The sequence below is a fragment of the Dicentrarchus labrax genome, unplaced genomic scaffold, assembly GCF_905237075.1.
Source record: "Dicentrarchus labrax unplaced genomic scaffold, dlabrax2021, whole genome shotgun sequence".
Taxonomy (NCBI): domain Eukaryota; kingdom Metazoa; phylum Chordata; class Actinopteri; family Moronidae; genus Dicentrarchus; species Dicentrarchus labrax.
In genome coordinates this window covers 12,666,171-12,687,056 of record NW_026136716.1, presented here as the reverse complement: position 1 = coordinate 12,687,056, position 20,886 = coordinate 12,666,171, and the positions used below count along the sequence as shown (strand labels likewise).

The 20,886-nt window shown below is 43.5% G+C and overlaps 1 protein-coding gene across 1 annotated transcript in view; it reads right to left on the bottom strand.

Moving 5' to 3' along the window:
* pard3ba (par-3 family cell polarity regulator beta a) overlaps positions 1 to 20,886 on the bottom strand; it is a 156,172-nt gene that overhangs the window by 54,180 nt on the left and 81,106 nt on the right. Inside the window, 3 exon segments of the mRNA XM_051428214.1 lie at positions 6,150 to 6,354; positions 7,330 to 7,545; positions 19,778 to 19,822. Coding sequence (XP_051284174.1) covers positions 6,150 to 6,354; positions 7,330 to 7,545; positions 19,778 to 19,822 — 466 coding nt within the window.

Below are 20,886 nucleotides of genomic sequence, written 5' to 3'. Positions count from 1 at the left end.
GCTTGTCGTTAACAGTATTTTAATGTCACGGTACATTCCGGGGGTCGAGGGGTTTTGGTAAGAAAACTGCATTAGTAATTGTAATGGCAGATAAGCTTGCAAGTCATAATGGCTTCAAATAACAGGGACTGTTTTTTAATAAAAGTATGAGAAAGAACATATGCAGACTGATTCACACTGCAAATTTAATGTATATCTTCAATCGCGTAAATAACCCGGTCTAGGTTGCTCTAATTGCAGGTTAAAACCAGCAGCGGATGAGAGATGTGATATTAACCCTCAGCGGGATTTGCATGATTGCCGTCTCCACTTCAATCATTCCAACCTCTGGTCAACACGTACAACAGGTTCCGCATGTGAAAGTGAATGAATACAGTCTGCATTCGCTGGGAACATGCATTTAAGGCAGCCCTAATTAGCGAGCCAGAGCGGTGTGTTTCATGCATGTCAAGTGTTGCAAAGAAAGTGATTTGTGGTTTGCTGTATATATTATTTATGGAAAGATAAAGAGATGAATAGAGTTGAAGTGAGAGGGAGCGATAATGCTTATCCACAGGAGATAGGTTTGTCCCGTGTGCAAAATGTATGGCCTTATGCATATTTTACAAAAGAGAATACTAACATTAATAAATACTCTCTTGGAGACTCCACTCTATCACTGCAGCTAACCGCCCTTAAATGCCTTAAATGAGATGGCGGATCAAAGAAATCCACCTGCAGTGCATTAACCAATGGTGGGATTAGGTAATGCACCTCCAATTTACCCCCATCACAGCTTAGAGTCACAGCTAAGACACCCGCACAAACATGTCGGAGGGATTTTGGTATGCCTACCAACACTTTTGACAACCCGGGCACGATCAAACAGTTGTCTACATCCATCCTTCCTCCCTCCCTTCCTTTCCTTTCCTTTCTTTGTGTTATTGCAGGTCTTATGTGTTGAAAGTCACAATCTGTGGCGCTGTCAAAGTCTTTTACAGTACACCACATTCACTGTTATAAACACCCATTACCGAGTTTGATCTCTTCCAGGGATATTCTCTGATGCAGGGAAAATAATAACTGTGTAGTTTGTGTATCACGAGCGGTTGAACAGACAATGAAAAGAGCACAAACGACAGAAACTTCTCAAAGACTAAATTCCAAGGTGCGATGCGCCGTGTGCTTGTTTAATTAGCAGGAGGTCTCTGGGACTTGCAGAGCTCACATTAGCGCGCTTAATTGTAGAAAATCGTGAACTTGTGTGAATTCAAGCGGGACTTTGGAGCTCATTTTGTCTGATATAGCCTGGTTAAATCAATAGTTCATTCAAGGAGATAGAGAAATGAATAGGGAAAGAAACACTCAAGTGCAGACGGCTGACTGGAGTGATGACAAGAAAGATAGCAGAAGGAAGTTAAGAAGGACACAAAGGAAAAGTGAGCTTAGGAAGAAAGATATTAAAGACATTTCAGGACAAACAGAGGAGAGGGAGCTCATCATGAAACTAAGAGTAAGGGAGCAAGGGATCACGGAAAGGGAGTGAGGAGGCGGAGTGCACAATAACAGCAGTAATCCATCAGAAATCATCTTGCAATGGGCCCCTCCAGTTTGACAACAAGGCTTTGGTTCTGTAGAGTACAGCCCACCAGTGACTACCTTTCAACCCTGCACATCCTGCTGCTCTGCGATAGGATAAGAGCGGAACCGACGGCGCTAATTGGCTTGCTTCCCTGTCGGATTTCTCCAGCGCTGCAAACTGAGGAGTGGGGGAGAGGATATATCATGTTGTATGTGGATTTGTAAACAGCGGATCAAAACCCCCGGCTTTCATGTCCCTTAAATTGGCGGAGGGGTGTTGGTTGAGCTGTCACGGCAGGGCGCGTGCTGATAGCGACGGCTAAACATTGATCCTGACTGACTGAGTGACTGACGGGACGCTGGGACAGACGGGATGTGTCAGTGCCCAGCAGGTCTGGTGGGGGCAGTTGAGCAATGACAAACCCGGTGATTGGTGACACACACTCGAAAGCAGATGGAGTAATAAAGGACGTACAAATACACACAGCTTCACCAATTGGCGGCACGTCGGATGTCACCTGGGAGCGACACTGGCTCGATGACACAACCAGAGGATGTTAGTCACAAGCTGTATCCTTCAAACCCTGACCTTCTGATTAAGTCACGTTGGATCAAGCCATAATATGTCTAATCCTCGCAAAAACAAGAAGTATGAGCTGAAGCATAAGCTGTACACACCATGATTAACGCCAAGATCAACTTCCCGAGGACGAGAAACTTGTAAAAATATCACTTTGTGGTATAGAGCACAAGGAGCCTTTATTTTTGGATGAAATAATATTGTTGGCAAAGGTTTTATTAAAGTCAGAAAGTGTAATGTAAATATCCTTGTTTGATAAAGACATCTGAAACCCCTGACCAGGTTATCCTCTTTGTTCTACAGAGTGTGCGGATGTGGCAGCGGCACTGAGAGAAAACAGCAGAGCAGCCTGAGTTCCAGTGTTAGTCTTTCTGCGGTCTGTCAGTGGCGCGGCCCCCGAGGCTACGTTCCAGGCAAAGATTTCACTGCTGTCTGCTGAATACAGACAAGACAGGCAGTCAACCTCTACTGAGGAAGGTCTGAAGGGCACCGCCATTTGTCTTGGCTTATTTAGCAATCAGGGAGACGAGACGCGGACTGGGGCTTCGAGAGCCTGGTGATGAAAAAAGGGGGAGAAGACGCATCGGAAGGCCATCGCACTCACAGAGCAGGGACGCAAAAAGAGCGAGAGAGAACAACACTTGACTAATCATTACCCAAAAAGAAATCCCCACCACCAGCGGCTCTTGTGCAATTGTTCACTTGCACATAGTTAAAATATGGATGCTCAGAAAGTAGTTGCATCTAAATTTATGAGGAGGTTTTTCTGAAATTCTGAAATTTGCACCTAATCCTAAAATGTAGCACCTATAAAATCACATTCTGCCTCGCCCTACTCAAAGTCACATCTGAATTATGAGCAGAGTTCTGACCCAGATTTACACTCTTGATTAGGCTAATTAGAGTCATTTGTAATGACTGCTGGATAGGTTTAGCAAGTTTGATATCAATTGGACTAACTGGTATGGGTGTCACCTTTGACCTTTTATATCCATACATCATCCATCCCTAATGTTTGACCTTTAATTGAAGCGCTTTCATTATGGCAGCAGGTGAGAATGTAACACGCTCCATGCTGGTGCTGAGGTAGGATAATACTGTATGCAGAGGTAGGAAACGACGAAACGAAATGACTCTTCATACAAAAGAGGATCACAAATGGATTTAGCAAAAAAAAAAAAAATGTTCCCACAACAAATATGTGATCTCCAAAGGTCACCTTATAGCCAGCTGTTCGCAACGCACTGCCGCCAAAAACAACTTGTTCTTCAAATACTGGCGCAGCTTAACTAAATATTTATGGCCGCTGAAAGGACAGGGCTGACTTCCAACATTTGTTGTGCTAGCTGCTGTTGCACACACTTTCATTGCGGAGGTAAATTGAGGTCATATGTTTATAATTTGCCCTTTTCCTAATGCTGCCATTGGAGTAAAATAACATTTGAGAGCCGCAATTAGATTGAACCGCGCAATACTCCAGCAAATTAAGTCATATTTCAAGTTCAATAACGATCAAGCTGGCCAGATAAAGGCCAGAGAAAGAAAGGGGGCTGGAGTGTGGTGCAACAATATGGAAGCTTTTTTTTTTTTTTTTTTACAAGGCTCAGTTCTATTGTTGAGTTAGAAAAGCACTCAGCATCTGTGTCTGGATGAACAGTGGGCTGGATGTGAGCATCTCTGACTATTGTTGCCCATTCAAAAGGCTGACACTGCAATGAGAAAGAGGAGGGGTGTGACTGCGTGCCACTACATGCAAAAACACATATGCATAAAATGCAGAGAAGGACGCCTGGGATAGACACTAGAGCTGTGCCCGAATCAGAGTTTTACAAATTGCAGCTGATTTGCCAGACTGGTGGGCTTCTTCATTTTAAACTCCTTCATATTCACACATATTAGGTTTCAAATTTTACTTGCAAGACTCCACACGGTCAAAGGAATAAAAAGTTCAGTCGTAAAATCTTAAGTTGGGCTGCAACTAATAATTATTTCATCATCATTTAATCATTTTCTTAATTAACTGATTAGTTGTTTGGTCAATAAATTGTCAGAAAATGTTGATCAGTTTCCCAAATGCCCAAGGTGACTTCCTCAAATGTCTTGTTTTGTCCCCAACCCAAAAGATATTCAGTTTACTGTCACAAAGGACGAAAGAAACTAGAAAATATTCACATTTGAGAAGCTGAAATCAGAGAATCTGGACATTTGTTCTTAAAAAAAAAAACAATTAATCAGTTATCAAAATAGTTGGCAACTAATGGATTAAAATACTAAGCGTTGCTGCTGTAATCTTAAAGCGGAGTGTCTCTCCTGTGTGGCCCCCTTTCCCCCCATTTCCAACACAATTAGTTTTCCAACAAGGTCATTTTCAGACACAATTAAGCCTGTAAAACTTTGTAGCCAGCTGTGCTATTATCCTGCGTTTCTTTGTGCAATGGCACAGCAATAAAAAAAAAAAAACATCTGTTGTTCCGACTGCCAACATGAGGTTCGAGTTGGCGGCTCCTTGACTGACTCATCAATCTGTGGAGGGCTTCAAAAAGACAAGTTCCTTTGATCACTGTACAAGTAAGTAATCCTTAGTATAAAAAGGAGGAGAAACAAAAATTCCAGTTCCAACATATAAAAAGACAAATGAGAAAAGGTACTTATGCTTGTGGAGTATAGATGCAGAGAATTCCTTCCAAACATATAAACACAATCTGTCACACAGCTAGCAGTGTCAGCCTCTACATATTTGCCCATTTCTGCTGGAAAGAAACAGCAGAAGCTTTATGCTTGCAGTAACTGGAACTATTTAAGATGCCACAAGAAAAAGACGAGTCCATTTTTCATACTGGGGAAATCAAGAGTTAAGGCGAAGTGGATTTTAGCTCTAGGTTTGCACGCAACTACAGTCTCTCTGACACACGTGTTCCCGTATGCAACCCTGGTTCTGTGTGTGTGTGTGTGTGTGTGTGTGTGTGTGTGTGTGTGTGTGTGTGTGTGTGTGTGTGTGTGTGTGTGTGTGTGTCCTTCATCTTGCCCTTCTCATCCCTGCCCTACTCTCCGCCACCGGCCTAACCATGTGAACATCTCTTCCATTACCGCCCTTGACACTGTGGCCAATTGGATTCTTATCTGCCATCTGTAGGCCAACGCTCAGCCTGCGCTATCTCTCGCCACAGCCTAATTGAATCTCAAGTGTTGGAAGTGCAGTGATACACTGACCACACCGTGTCACTGCCAATAGATAAGGGTTGCTGTTGGAGGATTGGACCGCCACAATCACGATGGGGACGCGTTGATAAAGGGGTGACAAGCGGTTTGGGTTGGTACTGTGTCCGTGGGACTTTACTTGGATTGAGAGATAATGGATACCCTCCATTACTGGGAAGGTTGTGTTCATATCCAATAATCCTATATCCCATAATCCTGCTGTGCTCAGTGGGTAATTTGTTGAAACCTAACCAGGGGAAAGTAGGGCATGGTGCTGCTGATTTCCATCGATTTCTACATAAAACCTAGTTTTACCGTTTACAGGATTGCATCTGATATTTTGGTTCATTCGCAGCCACAAAAAAGCTTATGTGGGTCTACGTGTGTTCTAAAACCAGGTTAACCAACCTGAACCTGCGCTACACCGAAAGAGAAAAGTTAAATAACCGATCCTCCCCTGAAAATCACTTCAGTTTTGACACAAAAACAAAAAGGAATCACAGTTTTGTTGACGCTCCAGAGAGACCTCTGGGTTTTGGAGTAGTGATGAACCACGAGCCTCATTACCTGCTCTGTTTTAGCTCACATTTTTCTTGTTAAGTAGGTGACCTTTTCAATTTAGAGTATTAAGGCACTGGCATGGCAGCCTTTGGAGCTGCTTTACTTAATTTATCATCGGCTAACCAATCAGAGAGAGCCACCTTGATGCTAAAAAGTTTAAAGTTAACCAGCAAACAACAAATTGTTCTTTAAAGTAAAAAAACTCATGTGAGGATTTTTGGAGGTCAAAGTATTAAAGGATGTCTCCTACCTTAAGAGGCCAAATCCTTTCTTTTTGGTCTTCTTCTCCAGATCCTCGGCAGAATCATCTGTTTTCTTCTTCCCTTTGCTCTTTTTCTCCTTCTTCTTCGGTTTGGTTTTCTTCTTCTTCTTCCCGTCCTCTGCGTCCAGGTCCTGGCGAGAGGAGCTGCTGACGGGCGTTTCGTGACCGGAGCTGTGCTCTGACAGGTCGTCGTCTGAGGAGGAATGAACGGTTCGGGCAGTTAGACACGGGTGTGCAAGAGGTCGTGGTGTATGCAGAGAGACAAATGGAATACTCAAAAATGCAGCAGCATGTATTACATTTATCATTACATTCGGTATGCATGTACGTTTCAGTGCGCTGTTGAGACATCTGCTCAGTGAGCTAGTTAGTCTTCTATTAGTCAGCCTTTCTCCCAGTGCAGGGGGGCTAGCCAGAGGCAAGTCTCTACACCTGGATGAGCTTCTAGCAGCAGTCGGATCCAATTGCTTATGTTGAATTTTCACCTACATGCAAAGGCCAACCCAAAGGAAAACAAAAGCTGTAGTTAAAATGATTTTCATTTAATAGTTTAATGTTTGATTTAAAGTATCAGAACACAGATTTGGGCGGCCTGCTAAAGAAAAAAATCTGCGCTAAATTTAACTCCTACAATTGTGTGATAAGTCGGACTTCTCATCCATTGCCACTGTAGACGGGTAATTCTTCACACTCCAGATGTCTCTAAACATCGTTAGTCAACTCACTCATTTCAGCAAACACTGGGGATCATTTCCTCAGTAATCACACACGCTCAACATCCAACATGTCTGCGGGTTCACAAGGTAGTGCATTCAAAATATGCTGCTATAAGATAGAAAGTTGCTCCTCCTAAAATGCTGAGTGGATAGAATCATGTAGCATTTCATTAAGGTACTTAGGCTAAGCACTGTCCCTTGGCAGGCCTCTGGCTCTTCTTGAGTGCCAGTGTGTTATAGCCTAAGGGATGTGCATTGGCAGTGTAGTGTCTCATTTAAAATGGATACAATGTCTAGGAAAGAATCCTATATTAGAGCACAGTGACAGTCATACATTAAAAGGGACAGCTCTGTCTCTTCCTTTTGGCTTCTACAAGTTCACAATTTCACATTTCTTCTAAAACTGTCTAAACCAGTATTCCTGTTTTTAAAATGCGAGGGAGAAGCCTTACCATCTTCAGAAGGTCCATCGTAGGATTTGTCGATGGCGGTGCGGAAACTCTGGTTGCATCCCCGACCACGGACCATGTGCGGCCGCGGGCGGTGAAACGGCACCTGGGCTTGGACGCGACTCTGCTTGGCCTCCGACACAGCCGTCTGGAGACTCTCCAGGGAGCTGGACTTCCAGAGGCCCAGGGTCGGGCCCAGCGCTCCGCCGGCTGAAGGCTCTGATAGACAAAAGAGACAGGAGAGGGTGGGAGGGCCTGTGAGTGACGAGGTGGATGGATGTTAAACGGAGGATGAGAGGGAGGGCAGGGGAGATAAAAGAAGCCCAGCTGATGGAGGAGGAGTGAATTTCGCTCCAAAATGAGATATGCTGCCACTGATAGAATGAGACAGAATGATTTTAAGTTTTAAAGTGACTCTGGGGATTGAGATCATAGGCTTTTAGCAAAACCCACTGCTTACAAAACATTAAAAGCAGTACTCATCTCCTAGCGTAATATTTCCTTATTTAAAGGGCATCTGCAATAAACTTTCTCAAATCCTAATGCTCCCTGAGATTGAACAGAGGTTAGGATTAGTTCATAAAAGAATTTCAGGAGAGTAAGAAAGAGCTGGGGAGAGAAATATTGGATGAGTTACGGGAGGGTGCACTGGAGTAAGTCCATATTTTATCCATTTGTGCCAGATAAGACCTTATCCAGTGTAAAGTTTGCATTGTGTCTGCTGGACCAGATCAAGCTGTCCAAAATGTATATATATCTTACAGAAGGTGTCATATGCTGTACAGATTGTAAAGCCCCTTGAGGCAAATTTGTGATATCTGGCTCAATAAACTTGAGTAATCATTCTCTGAGAAATCTTTCGCACATGTTTTTAGTCATTCCCATCTCTTAAAAACTATTAGAGAGATCATTTCAAAACACTCTTCAAATATTTATGAGGCTCGGCTCGAGCTCCACGCTCTCATTGCAATATTTGGAGTCACTCCTCCAACACAGCTTTGAAATTAGATGTTACTGCTTCTCTGACCTTGCTTGCTAGACGCCTGATTGCGATTAAATGAAAATCTCCTGCACGCCCCTCTCAGAGCCTTATGGGTCAACTATTCTGTTTTAATGTTAGAACTGGCACTTTGTTTTTTTTAAATGTGACATTTTGCAGATGTACAAAGACTGAGTTGGCTAATCACATACAAAACATTTAAGCCAGATCATTGGAGAAACTGGGAGATGAGAAAAAAGCCCTCTATGAGTATGAACTCCAGGGTTGTATTTACTTTCTTACTCCTGCTACTGGGTGAGTAATTCATTAGACATTTTACACATAAATACATTATTTAAAAGTAATGTATATGTTCATATAATGTTATAAATTGGGTTTTTATTTTGGTTTTCTATGTGTTAGCGGAGGATGGCTTGTTATTGTGGTTTGATATAGCAATTTTCTAACCATACCTGACACAGTTCCCTTGTGGTACCCTCTGAATACAGAGTCACACCTAGAAGAGAATACTAATGACTTGTAGGTTTTTGTGTCTCACTAAACAATACGACTGAGCCTGACTCACAGTGCCTTTGTAGCCTCCTTTTTGCTGTTCTTCCTCCTCCTCTTTGGGTCTCGCATTCTGTTTGGTCTTTGATTGTATTAGTCGCTGCATTTGATGTAATTACTTCTTGTTACTGTTTGTATGCTTTGAAATCAATAAACATATGGGGGGAAATGGCACTGAATACTGCAAATAAAAGCTCTTAAACTAGAAATGAGCAAACACAACACAGATTTTGGAGCATGGGGTCAAGCTTTGCAGGACTAAAAATTATAGAAAACAATTTAGGGACTTTTAGTTAACAGTTGTAATCAATTAATACATATTTTAATGCATACAAAATACACATTATTTGATTATATTTGTATCTATATTCATAAAGAACATATTAGTCTTGACATTCTAAAAGAGTTAGATGTAGACTGAGTCAGCCTTTCAAACTTTGTATTGACAACACAGTATGAGATCACCTGAGCAATCAGCATCAACTCACACACTTTCTCCCTAATGGATATGGCTTTTTTGGAATGAAGCTCAAAACCCCCAGAAATATAAAGCTATGAAATGGAGAGAAAGAGAGAGAGAGGGTGAAAAACAGCCTTGACAGAGATTGGGAGAAAGTCAGAGTCCTATAGGAGCGACATAAAGGGGGGAGAAGAAACGATGAATGAGGTGGAGTAGTACAGGGACAGGTGAGGAGCAGCAGTATGGGAACTGACAGGCTCATGCATAAGCAAAAGAGAGGCGGAATAAATGAACTGCCATCATACTGTACTCGGGTATGGCCTCCAAGTCAAGAGAGGAAGAAAGGGGAGACGGAGGAGCAGGAAAGCGATGAAGGCCACAGCTGATTCAGCAGGGGATCGGAGAGCAGGGGAGGAGGCACCGGGGAAAGAAGAGATTTGGAGGAAAGCAGAGCTGTAAGGGAAAAAGAAACGGAAAAAGTGAGCCAAAGGAGAAAAAGTGGCAAAGTGGAAAGCGCCCTTCGCGGTGTGAGAAATTGAAGGACAGGTGACCATGAGCTGGGTGGAGGAGAAACCTTTTCAACACAGGAAAGCAAGTAGTCTACACAGCAACCCACCCCGGTTGTATATGACAATGAAACAGTGACAAGCACTCTTCAAAGAAGTTACAGACAGGTTGCAAGCAGCGTTTTTTTTCCTTTCTGAAACTTTCCTGTAGGGATGACTTTCTCGCATCATGGCACTCACTGCTTAAGACTCTCTCTCTCTTTTTTTTTGTCATTTCAGAGGCTTCAAAGCTCCCAAGTAGAGCGGAGGAAAAGGGGAAGTGAAACTGAAGCGGCGATAGAGTCTAAGGAGGGGGGGGGAGAGAGAAAGTAAGCGGAGCGTTGCTGCCTTTTAAGTCCTAAATTGACTTTCTGTGAGGAAGTGGGATTTATGGGGAATAAGGGGTTATAAATAGAGAGGGGGGAGCGCTCAGGAATAAAACGCTCAATTTGAGAGGCAGGATTTGTGTCACAAATGTAATTACGGCTGTCCAGCTCGCAGCCTGATAGAATTAAGCTCCTTGCCAGCGCACTGCTGTACTATACACAGAGAAACTGTGTGTGTCTGAGTGCGTGGGCACGTGTGTGTGTGTGTGTGTATACTAAAAAAATGTGAGAATTTTGGTCCAAGAAAAAAAAATAAAAAATGAAACTCATGATACTGCCTGTATGAGATAGCGGTGTGTGTCCTTGACCGCCTTAGATGAAATAGGGGAATAAATATGAGCACAATTCACTTTTTTACTGTGTGTTTGTGTGGGTTTGTGTGGGACTGTGAGTGCACTCATTCCATGCATGTCAGGCGGTTGAGGCTGGAGGTAAATGAATAATGAGGGTTTAATAGGATGGATGAGCGGGGGAGAGGTGGCTATCATCGCCAGCTCGATCCAATGGAGGGTGAAATCAGCGTTTATCACATATCGCTGCCCGCTGTGCCAGCAGATGCTCTTGCGGATCCGTTCGCATCGTGTCTGCCTGATTGCCACTGATACAAGCTGGTGCACATATTTGACAAACAGCCTAACAGCCAAACAGGCCAGGACGATGGCGATGCCCTTCACAGCTGTAACACTCCTCCGTCCAAGATGAAGCGATAATGTCACGTCTTCACTTTCCGCTTTTTGATGCTTTATATCTCGCTCCGCTGGTGAGGGGCGCACTGGGAGGAGTTTTTTTTTTTTTCCGGGAGTAGCATTTTCTGCAAAGACAATGTTTGGTGACGGCAGTTGGAGCACTTCAAAGACTTGGACGGACATAAAACTCAGTTGAATCATCAAACATAAAAAAAAGGGAGTTTTTATATCAACTAAAAGAGGAGAAAAGTTGGGTCCAACTCCCATGGTGCCTTTCAGTGAGAACCATCCAATTACCGGGCTTAGAAATCTGTTGGGTGAAGCTAAAGATGACCAGTTCACTTTTGGATTATAGGTGAATATTTGATGTATTCAGGCACCATTGTGTGGTCTTTTGATCCCAAATTTCAAAAATAAATTCCCTACACCTCTAACCAGGTTCTTTTCCCCAGCAACGGCAGCTGATGCCTCATAATTTGCCTCTTCTAACTTACATACTCAGCTCTGCAGCTATTTTTCTCCTGTACGGCAAGGTAGTTCAATTCATCATTCTTATTCAAAGTCCCAGCAGCTTGTTTGACTTATATTGTAGAGAATTGGGAAGTCGTTGGCCATGACAATCAGCTTTTCCCTCCGTTCTATTTGAAGTTCTTTTGCGTAGCTGAGTGGAGAAGAAAACAATTCTGTGCTTCTTTTTCACGAGGGAATCAAAACAAGCACCGTTGGTTGTCGCTAGAGGACATTTGCATCAAGTAGAACCAAGAGCACTAGCATGCTTTATCAAGGTTCATCTCACAATCAATCACATTCAGCATTGTGTCTCCAATGTTTGAATGAAACAGGACTCCAGACTGTTGGGTATCATACTATTTAGAGCAATTCTCCCAACCAAACATGACATGAAACATGAAAATATATGAAAGTTGACATACAGTAATTAAAACCGATGACAATAACATAAAGCTACTATATTGTATCATCAAATTTTCAACAAGACTAATTAACAGTCGAGGAAAATACTAACAATGAAACAATAGTTGTTCAGCTTTTGACAGACAAGCCACTTCTGAGAAATGCGGGGTGTAAGAACATCTTTGATGCCAAAAAAATGTTGCTGAAAACAAAGAACCCGCCGATAAATGGTGCTTGCTTTCCACACACTGCTTGCATACTTGTAAATGTGTATATGCCTTAATCCACATACGTGATAAGTGTACAGTGACTTCAGCAAAGGTTGACTGCTGTCGTGTTTGCACTGAGGAGACAGCAGTCAAGTGTTTGCCTGGATTGTAGCCGTGGGGTCTTCGCCGCGCTGACAGGCCCTGCAAGGACTAACTCCACGATGCTGCTTTGTACCTTAAAAGTGACTGTGGTGCGCCTGCATCCTGTGACTGAGGCATACTGATGCAACTCATTCTCAGGGTCCAAACATCATCAATAAAGATATTTTGTGACTATTTAAAAAAGTATAATTGCAGTCTCCCTTCCAAAATGTCTGTTTTCCTACATCTGGTGCAAACTGAATAAAAGTTGTCTCCACACAACAATTATTTCACCCAATGAACACACTAACAAATGAACTAGAAAATTTCCAAATTACAGGTTTTGCCATACAGGCAGTACAAACGTAATACACCACTCAGGCTACTGCACACAAACACACACTGCTGAGCCCTGCCACCCTGTCTTACCAATTACACTATTCACTCAACTGGGTGGTTAAAAGCAAACTATTAAAACACGATATTGTCTCATTTATATTAAATATGACATCGTTGTTCCAGTCACAACATACAAACAGGCTGAAACACGCACACACTTGTACACACATCCCCTACATAAACCCTGGCACACTGCTGAACCCTCCCACAGTGTCTCAGCAGGGTCTTAACACTTACCTATCAACTGGACTACAATGTGCTCCACAGCCAGCAGCTTTGCAGCAGTCTGGTTGAAAGGTTGCCACGGTTACAAGAAAGTGCCCCCTCCATAAAAACCGCTGGGGGGTGGTGAGAAGGTGTGTGTGTGTGCGTGTGTGTGTGTGTGAGTGGGTGACAGTGAGTTGCCAAGGAGACACTTTAGCCAACAGTGAAGAGGGGCTTGTTGCTCCTGGTCATAGTTCTTAAATCAGAGCACACGCAACCGCAAGGATGCACACACACACACACACACACACACACACACACACACACACACACACACACACACACAACACACACAGACACACACAGAGACACACACAGACACACACAGACACACACATTCACAGAAACACACATGAAAGACGCAGATCCACGCACACACTTTCCCATCTAGCATCCAATCTCAGGGCCGGCCAATAAAGCCCGGAGCTGTTTTTCTGGAGACCATTAAAACAGGCCCCGACCTGCGCTCTTCTATAAAAGCACATGACACATACACACTACACACCTGTAAAAAAAAAAAAAAAAAAAGCCTGCTCTCAGTGTCACCCTTCTCAATAAAGGTTATAGAATTTAATCCAACAAAAGCATTAAATGTGCCGTTACAAGCCCGCTCCTATGTTTCAATAAAAGTTATCTAATTCAATAGGAGCCTTACAAATCTTTAATTACAATACACGTGAACAATCCCATCTCAATAAAGGTTCATGAATGGATTTAAGTTCTTTAAACTACACAAAGAAATGGACAGAAGGTCTCTCATGAATCTTCATTGCTTCACCTTAGATTGAAAGTGCTGGATACAGGCTTTCAAACATTTATTAGAGCAAACCTATGATGGCATGTGAAAGGTCTAATAAGTAAAGAGCATGAGTGGCATGAAGCATATGTCTGACAGTATCCTATATTTTTCTACTTGACTAAAAAGAACTCATGCCATGTCTCTCAACACTTTCCCACTTCCTCTCAGCTCGCCATGACACTGCCTGATGGAGATCTTCAAGAATAGATCACAAATGTGTAGTTTTGTTTTTTAATAAAGTAAGTAATTTTCTAAAACAGAACATATACTAAAACAGTGCATTTAATAGGGACTATTTTCACCACTGGATTAATACACATTACACTACAGTGCCCATGGTAAGGTAATAAAGGAATATGTCTCCATGTTGTTGACAATAAGAAAAATATAGGCTATTGCAGTGGGGGGACCGAATGTCATTAATGCTCTGTCTCCATATGCTAACTATTTTCCAATCATATGACAAACCTCACATCAAACCGAATCACTTCAGACAACTGTATAGCCAGTAAAAGCAAATCCAATTCATGTTATGGCCAATCAAAACTCCACTCCAATTAAAGACCTGTCCAATCCTTAAGCATCCCTCCATCCCTACTTGAATGCACTCAGCTATATCAGAGGCAGAGGCTAAAGCTGGATGGAGGCGCTACGCTGGCAGTAATTGGGTTTAGCTGTTTAGATGTATGAGAGAATGGGGACATATGGGCCGTATGTATTCAGCCTCCGACTAGATGAATGGCTTTAATAACTGGAGGAGACTTAAAAGGCCATTTCATAATTACTGCTTACCTCTACTGGATTACAGCAGCGCGGGAGGTTGGCAGAGTATGGATGAGGGTTGGAGCGAACTGTGTGCAGTGGGACATATGCCATTTGTAAACGCGCGGTGGATAAAAGTGCCTCCGCATTGAGAGAGAACTGAGTGCCTATATTCAGGCACACACATATACCTGCATAATGCTATGCTTGTGAAGGCCTCCACTGACCACTACACCATCCACCTAACTTTAATGCAGGAATCAGAATGCATGACATTAATGTCTTTCAAGTCGGTCACTATGGTTGTGCCGTAACTCAGCTGAGCGATGTGTAAGTCTACAGGCTGAACCCCGACAAATTGTTGCTTCCAGCATTTCACAACCTGTACGACAAGGTTATGAAGCATAGTGTGGATGTCAAGGCAAAGAATTTTGGACCTGGTCTGAAACTGATGGTTCTTTTTAGAGCTACAAGGAAAGTCCGACCCATCCCTATTAGAACCGAGGATAATTAGACCGGATCCGAAAAGCGCATGACCCGAACAAACTCAAACTGAGAGGACACCAACACTGGCAGCAGCGTGATGCTCGGCCAATTAATGAGCAGCCACAGCCAGAAAGAGTAGCACCTCACAGTACACACCTGCTCGCCCCCAGCTATCAGATAAAGGCTAAAAAATATACTCAAAAAATAAATGAAGACATTTTTCTCCTTCCTCCATTGTGCTGATAGTAACTCCACTTGGATCCACAAAGATATTACATGCATTGACACACAGACCTGAGACCAGTGGCAATATAACAGGGACCCAACCCAACCCAATTTCTTTGTCAAAAAGCTCAGGAACGTTTAAAACTAGGTGCTTGAACCGGATCGGAGCTGGTTCCTTGTTGGTGGAAAAAGCCTATATGAGAAGCTACATTGGATAAAATGACACATAGTCGTTCCCAACACTCCACATCTGATTTAATTCTTAACTTAACCAATAAAGTTCATTCATCCCTTTATCCATATAAGCAGAATCATCCCTTATAAGAATAGAGATACATAAAAAAAAAACACCCACACAGATGGTCACGGAATGATGAATCAATTCAATGGTGACTTTCAACTTAAATCAACAACCACATGCCGGATGCAAAGAAAGGAGGGAGAGGAAGGGGAAAGAGAGAGAGAGAGATGGGAGCGAGTTAAGGAGCGAATGACAGCGAGAGGCAGAGCTACACAGCACCCAAACAAAAAGCGTGAACACAAAGCAGAGGCTTCGGCGCTGGCAGCGTGCCGGCTGGATTTCGAGTCTTATTGTGAGGAGAAGAAACAACAGGGACTAATGGGCGCACAGAGCGATGGCACCGGTGGCTGTGCTGCAGGGTTAGCTGTTAGCTAGATGGCACTAAACCGTCAGACAACAACAACGGATGAGTCCACACACACATCTTCAAATGATCATCAGAAAACACACACGCAAAGAAACATACGAAAGACTGAAAAATCTAAACGAATAGAAAGTGCAGCAAAAGCAGATGACAACACAACCAAACAGTAGATGTGCATGAGGCTGAGATGCAGTATTGCAGTAGAACCTTCTGCACAGGCCCAGTGCGTGTGTGCGTATAATGTGTGTGTGTGTTGGATGAGCTCCCAGGTGTGTTGTAAGAGGGCAGCCTGCTGCCAAGGGAGATGTTAGGCTCTAAGGGAGAGAAATGGAGGGATGAATGTAAGGATATCTGTCCATTACTCTTCTGGCTGTGTGTGAGGTGTTTACACGCACGCACACGCACGCACGCGTCTCACACACACACACACGCACACACACACACACACACACACAATGAGGCACTAGGAGATGCTGGGCTGGGTCTGACTCTGTGCAGAGAAACTCAGAGACAGGAGCATGTTCACCATAATCACATAAGACTGGAACAGATACAGCTGCAGAGGATGGAGGGAGATGGAGGGACAGAGAGAGAGGGAGATAGAGAGAGACAGAGGACTGAGGATAACACAGAGAGAGAGAGAGAGAGAGAGAGAGAGAGAGAGAGAGAGAGAGAGAGAGAGAGAGAGAGAATAAAAAAGGATCAGCCTGGTGAGAGAAAGAGAAAAAAAGTGATCATAAAGAGAGAATCGGATGTAGGAGAGAAGGAGGGAGAGAGAAGAAGAAAGAGAGATGAAGGTCCGGGATTGAGCGGATACTAAAAATGGGGATGAGCCTGGCGACAAAGAGCAGGAGACAGAGAATAATCAAGAGAGAAGCGATTGGGAGGAAGCGGGAAAGAACGAGAGTGGTGGCGAAGATGAAAGCGGAAAAAAGAAAGAAAAAAAACCCCTAAAAGCTCTATTGAAGATGGAGACTCCCAAGACTGGAGAATCAAGAGAGAGAGAGAGAGAGAGAGAGAGAGAGAGAGAGAGAGAGAGAGAGAGAGAGAGGGAGAGGGAGAGGGAAGGAGAGTGGGACAGCGTGAGTAAGTGACAGAGGAGAAGGATGGAGCGAGAGACGAGAGAGAGAGAGAGAGAGCTAGAGGAGTGAAGCCTCCTCGCAGCGGCTCTAGCCAGAGAGAAAAAGGGTTTTAGCCAGATTAAAGAAGCCAGGCAGGCCTCTTAAGACCATCCGCCTAATGAAATATGTCAAAGCCCATAAAGAAACACTGAGGCCATTTAGGAAGGAGGGTGGGATGAGGGGTGGGATGGGAGAGGGGGGGCGGGTATAGCACAGGAAGCTAGGCAAATACCCCGCGTCAGCAAAAAATGAAAAACACGCAAAAGCCCTGTCAATACGCATTAGCCAAGACGTCAACGGGGAGGGGGGATGAAAAAAGAAAAACACGGAGAAGAAAGGGGAATGCTGCGGCGGAGAAATGGATCGCTTTATTTATCATGGGCCATAAGGGTTATGGGCGCTGATCAGAAATTCCAGGAAAATCATAGCGGGAGAGGAGAGGGGAGGAGTAGGAGGAGGGGGGAGTGGGGGTATCAGGGAGAAGAGGAGGGCGGAGGCGAAAGCCACTTGTGGGAATGCTGAGTGTGGGGGATTTGAGGTCAGCAGCGGTGCTCGGGTCCATTTGTATTCCACCGGCAACAGGCTTAGTTGGTATTGCAGGTGGATTTAGGAGATCGGTGTACGTGTGTGTGTGTGTGTGTGTGTGTGTGTGTGTGTGTGTGTGTGTGTGTGTGTGTGTGTGTGTGTGTAACGGAGACACACAAGCGGAAAGGCCTGTCTCCCAGCATCAGAACTAAACTGCTGCTCTTGATTCTTCCCTTATATGTGCCCTGTAGCCATATTAAAATGAGATGCGGTGTATCTACATTGCTCAACTCCACAATTAAAATCATGACTTGTGCAGCCCAGCTTCGAGACGGTCAACTGAGCATGTGCGCTTCTCTGTCAGCAACACTCTGATTTATATTCATGCTGGAGATGCCCAGAACAAGCACATACAGTATTCAAGCCGGTGCTGGAGCAGCTATATCTGACTCAGTGGAAATTCACTGCTGCCCTATCACAGCACAAACTGTCCCTGCGTTCAGCACTCAGCCCTGGAACTGCAGTGTACAAGCCAATAACTTTGCAACCAGTGTTTCCTGTCTTTATCTTTAAGATGTTGTCAGCAGTGCTTGGTTACATTTCTGTCTAATTTTTTTTTTTGCTAAAGCACATTTTTTCTCAGCATTAGTAAAAAAAAAAAAAAAAAAAAAAAAAAAAACATACTGCCAATCAGCCAATTCAGACATAGAATATATAAACATTGTTGTTTATTTATCTGTTATAGGTGCAGTACGTGATTCTGCAGAATATAGTTGGTTGTTGAGTCTCTTTTCCAGGTCGTCAAATATGGCTGCTTTGGGTCCCGACAGACTTTTTTTTACAGCTGCCATTTTGACATGAAACAGTAGGGTAAAAACAGGTGTTATGATATGAATTAAGGCTCTGTTCCATTTAGTGTAGCACCCTAACAAGGTTTGATCTGTAGCATTGGTGCCTGTGTTTACCCTACTATTTCATGTCAAAATGGCTGCTGTGAAAAAGGTCTATTGGATAAAATGGGAACGGATGGCAGAAAATGTGTAAAATGTAGAGGGTCTGGGATACCCACGTTACTGACTGAACACTATATCAGTGATGGCTGTCAGAATGTAGAGCTGTTGTTCAGCACTTATTTTAAACCAAAAAAATATTCCATACAGCTTTATTCAGGCAGGAATTTTACAGAAAGAGCCCCAATTCTTGCACGATATTTTGCCCCTGGCGCACAAAAGGGAGCAATGCTGGAGAACAGCGGTGAAACAAAGGGATGAATCCTCTAATCATCAATTTCATCATCTAATATTATTAGATATTACATTCTGCTGCGTGTTTGAACATGTCTGACAAGCATGGAATTCTTATTTAATTCCTGTGTGCTCACATGTATGTGAAGCCGGATATTGATGATTATTATTGTGGTTCTGCTCCAGTAGCACCATGAGGGTTTCATAGAATGATCTGACATGAAGAATCTCACTTAAATTCACTGTGTTTTGTGGTTTATTTAGCTTCTTTTCTTTTCTTTGTGCATTACAGGTGATAATAAAGTGATAACTTTCTCACGGTGCTCTTGGATCTAATCTGTCTGTCATTTCCTTATGGCATGTAGTTCACACTTGTTCGGTGTTACAAGTTTTACGAAGATGTGATGACCTACTCAGATTGCCGTCAGGACTTTTATGTAAAAGTGACTCGGGACATGAGACTGACGTGTTAAACTGGCATCAGCTTTGCATAACAAGGTACATGCCTGAAAGGGGCTTTAGTCAGGGGTAATTCCACATGAACAGCTGTTTCTGCAGTCAGAAAGGTAAATTACTGCGAGCTAGATATAGTTCGAACCACTACTGTGTAATGTCAGTCAGTAAAAGGGAAACTGACTTTATATTCTATCTTTAACCAGACTTTCCTCAAATAAAACGAGGCGGAACTGAGTGCGGACAAATAACTGAGGCAGGAGCCATTGTAATGCAATGCGGCTGCTGTCAGCCGGGTGAGGATTGAGCACTGTGGGCCTGCTGACCTGGACGGCCATAAAGCAGCGAGAGCTCAGACACTAAGTGCTTCACAACTCAACTTTGTCAGCCGGGGAGGGAAAGGGAGGGGAAGGCAATGGAGAGCGTTGAATAAGGAAATGTTTGGGATGAGAAAAAGAAAATGAGAATCTTCACACAGAAGGTTAGTTTATGCGTGTGTGCGGATGGACTCAACTGTTACACCGTGCGAGGCGACAAGGGAGAGAGATTGGTGGGTCAAGAACAAAGGAGGAGTGTTTTTCTCAGAGAGCATGTGTGTTTAGATTATATCAAACACTCACCAGTCCTCTGCCAGACCAGGGATCCCATGTTGCTCTCGTCAGCCACTAGAACACAAAAAAACAGACTCAATCACACAGTCAATAGCTTGTAATGTTCTGGGAATACGGAGCAGCTTTGGAAATGGTTATAATGGTTTCTTCCGGTGCTGGCACATGACTCCCTGCAGAAGGATCAGACAGTGGAGGACGAGTGAGGGACAAAATGAGACGGACTGAAAGAGGAAATGAAAAAGAAACAAGAAAACCAGAAGAAAGGGGGATATTGGGATTGGAAGAGAAAATGACAACAGATAGAGGTGAGACAATGAGAGAAATAATAAAGGGAGGGAAAAGAAAACAAGAAGACACCCCAACCCACCACCACCTAATCTAACTAAACAGGATTGCGGTCGGCCAGCAGCAGCCGCCACAGGCGGTGCACCATGGGATACAATAATAGGTTTTCATTACGCTGCTATTTCTCTTAAATAATCCTTTTCATTTTTTATGAGGTCAATTTTCCCAGCGGACGGACGGGTGAGGGGGAGAGAAAATGAGAGGACGCAAGAATATTGAGGGCACAGAGAGTAGACCGAAAAAGTGATAAACAGCGAGGAGGGAGTGACAGATGCAGGGTGATAGGGTGTGTCAGAGAAACAGAGGTTAAAAAAACACGAGAGCAAAGCTGAAATCAAAAGACTTCATAAAATCCCCGGAAAGAAACATCTGCGGCGGCCGAGACAAAGACACAGAAATACCTTTCTTCTGCACACGTGACAGATAAAGTGAACATTTTATACTTTCAAAGTTTGGAAAAAAAACTTTTCCAGGTGACGTGACCCTGCCTGATAATGAAACGCTTCCTTTTCTGTGGAGGAAAGATAAAAGTCTGCATGGCCAGCAGCCAAATTTGTCTCCTCCTGCCACAGTGGAAGGCTACAACTGTAGAAACCCTCTTTTAACCTCCAGCCAGCTATCTTATAGTCTTATATATGTGTCCTCTATTACTGGGTAATATAAATACAAAATGTAAGTGCATTCAGACAAACCTGCAGCAGCACGCTATATCATGTGTTTGGAAGTAAGGTACGGCAGGAAAGAGAGAGACTGTATAAAAAAAACTGACAAAG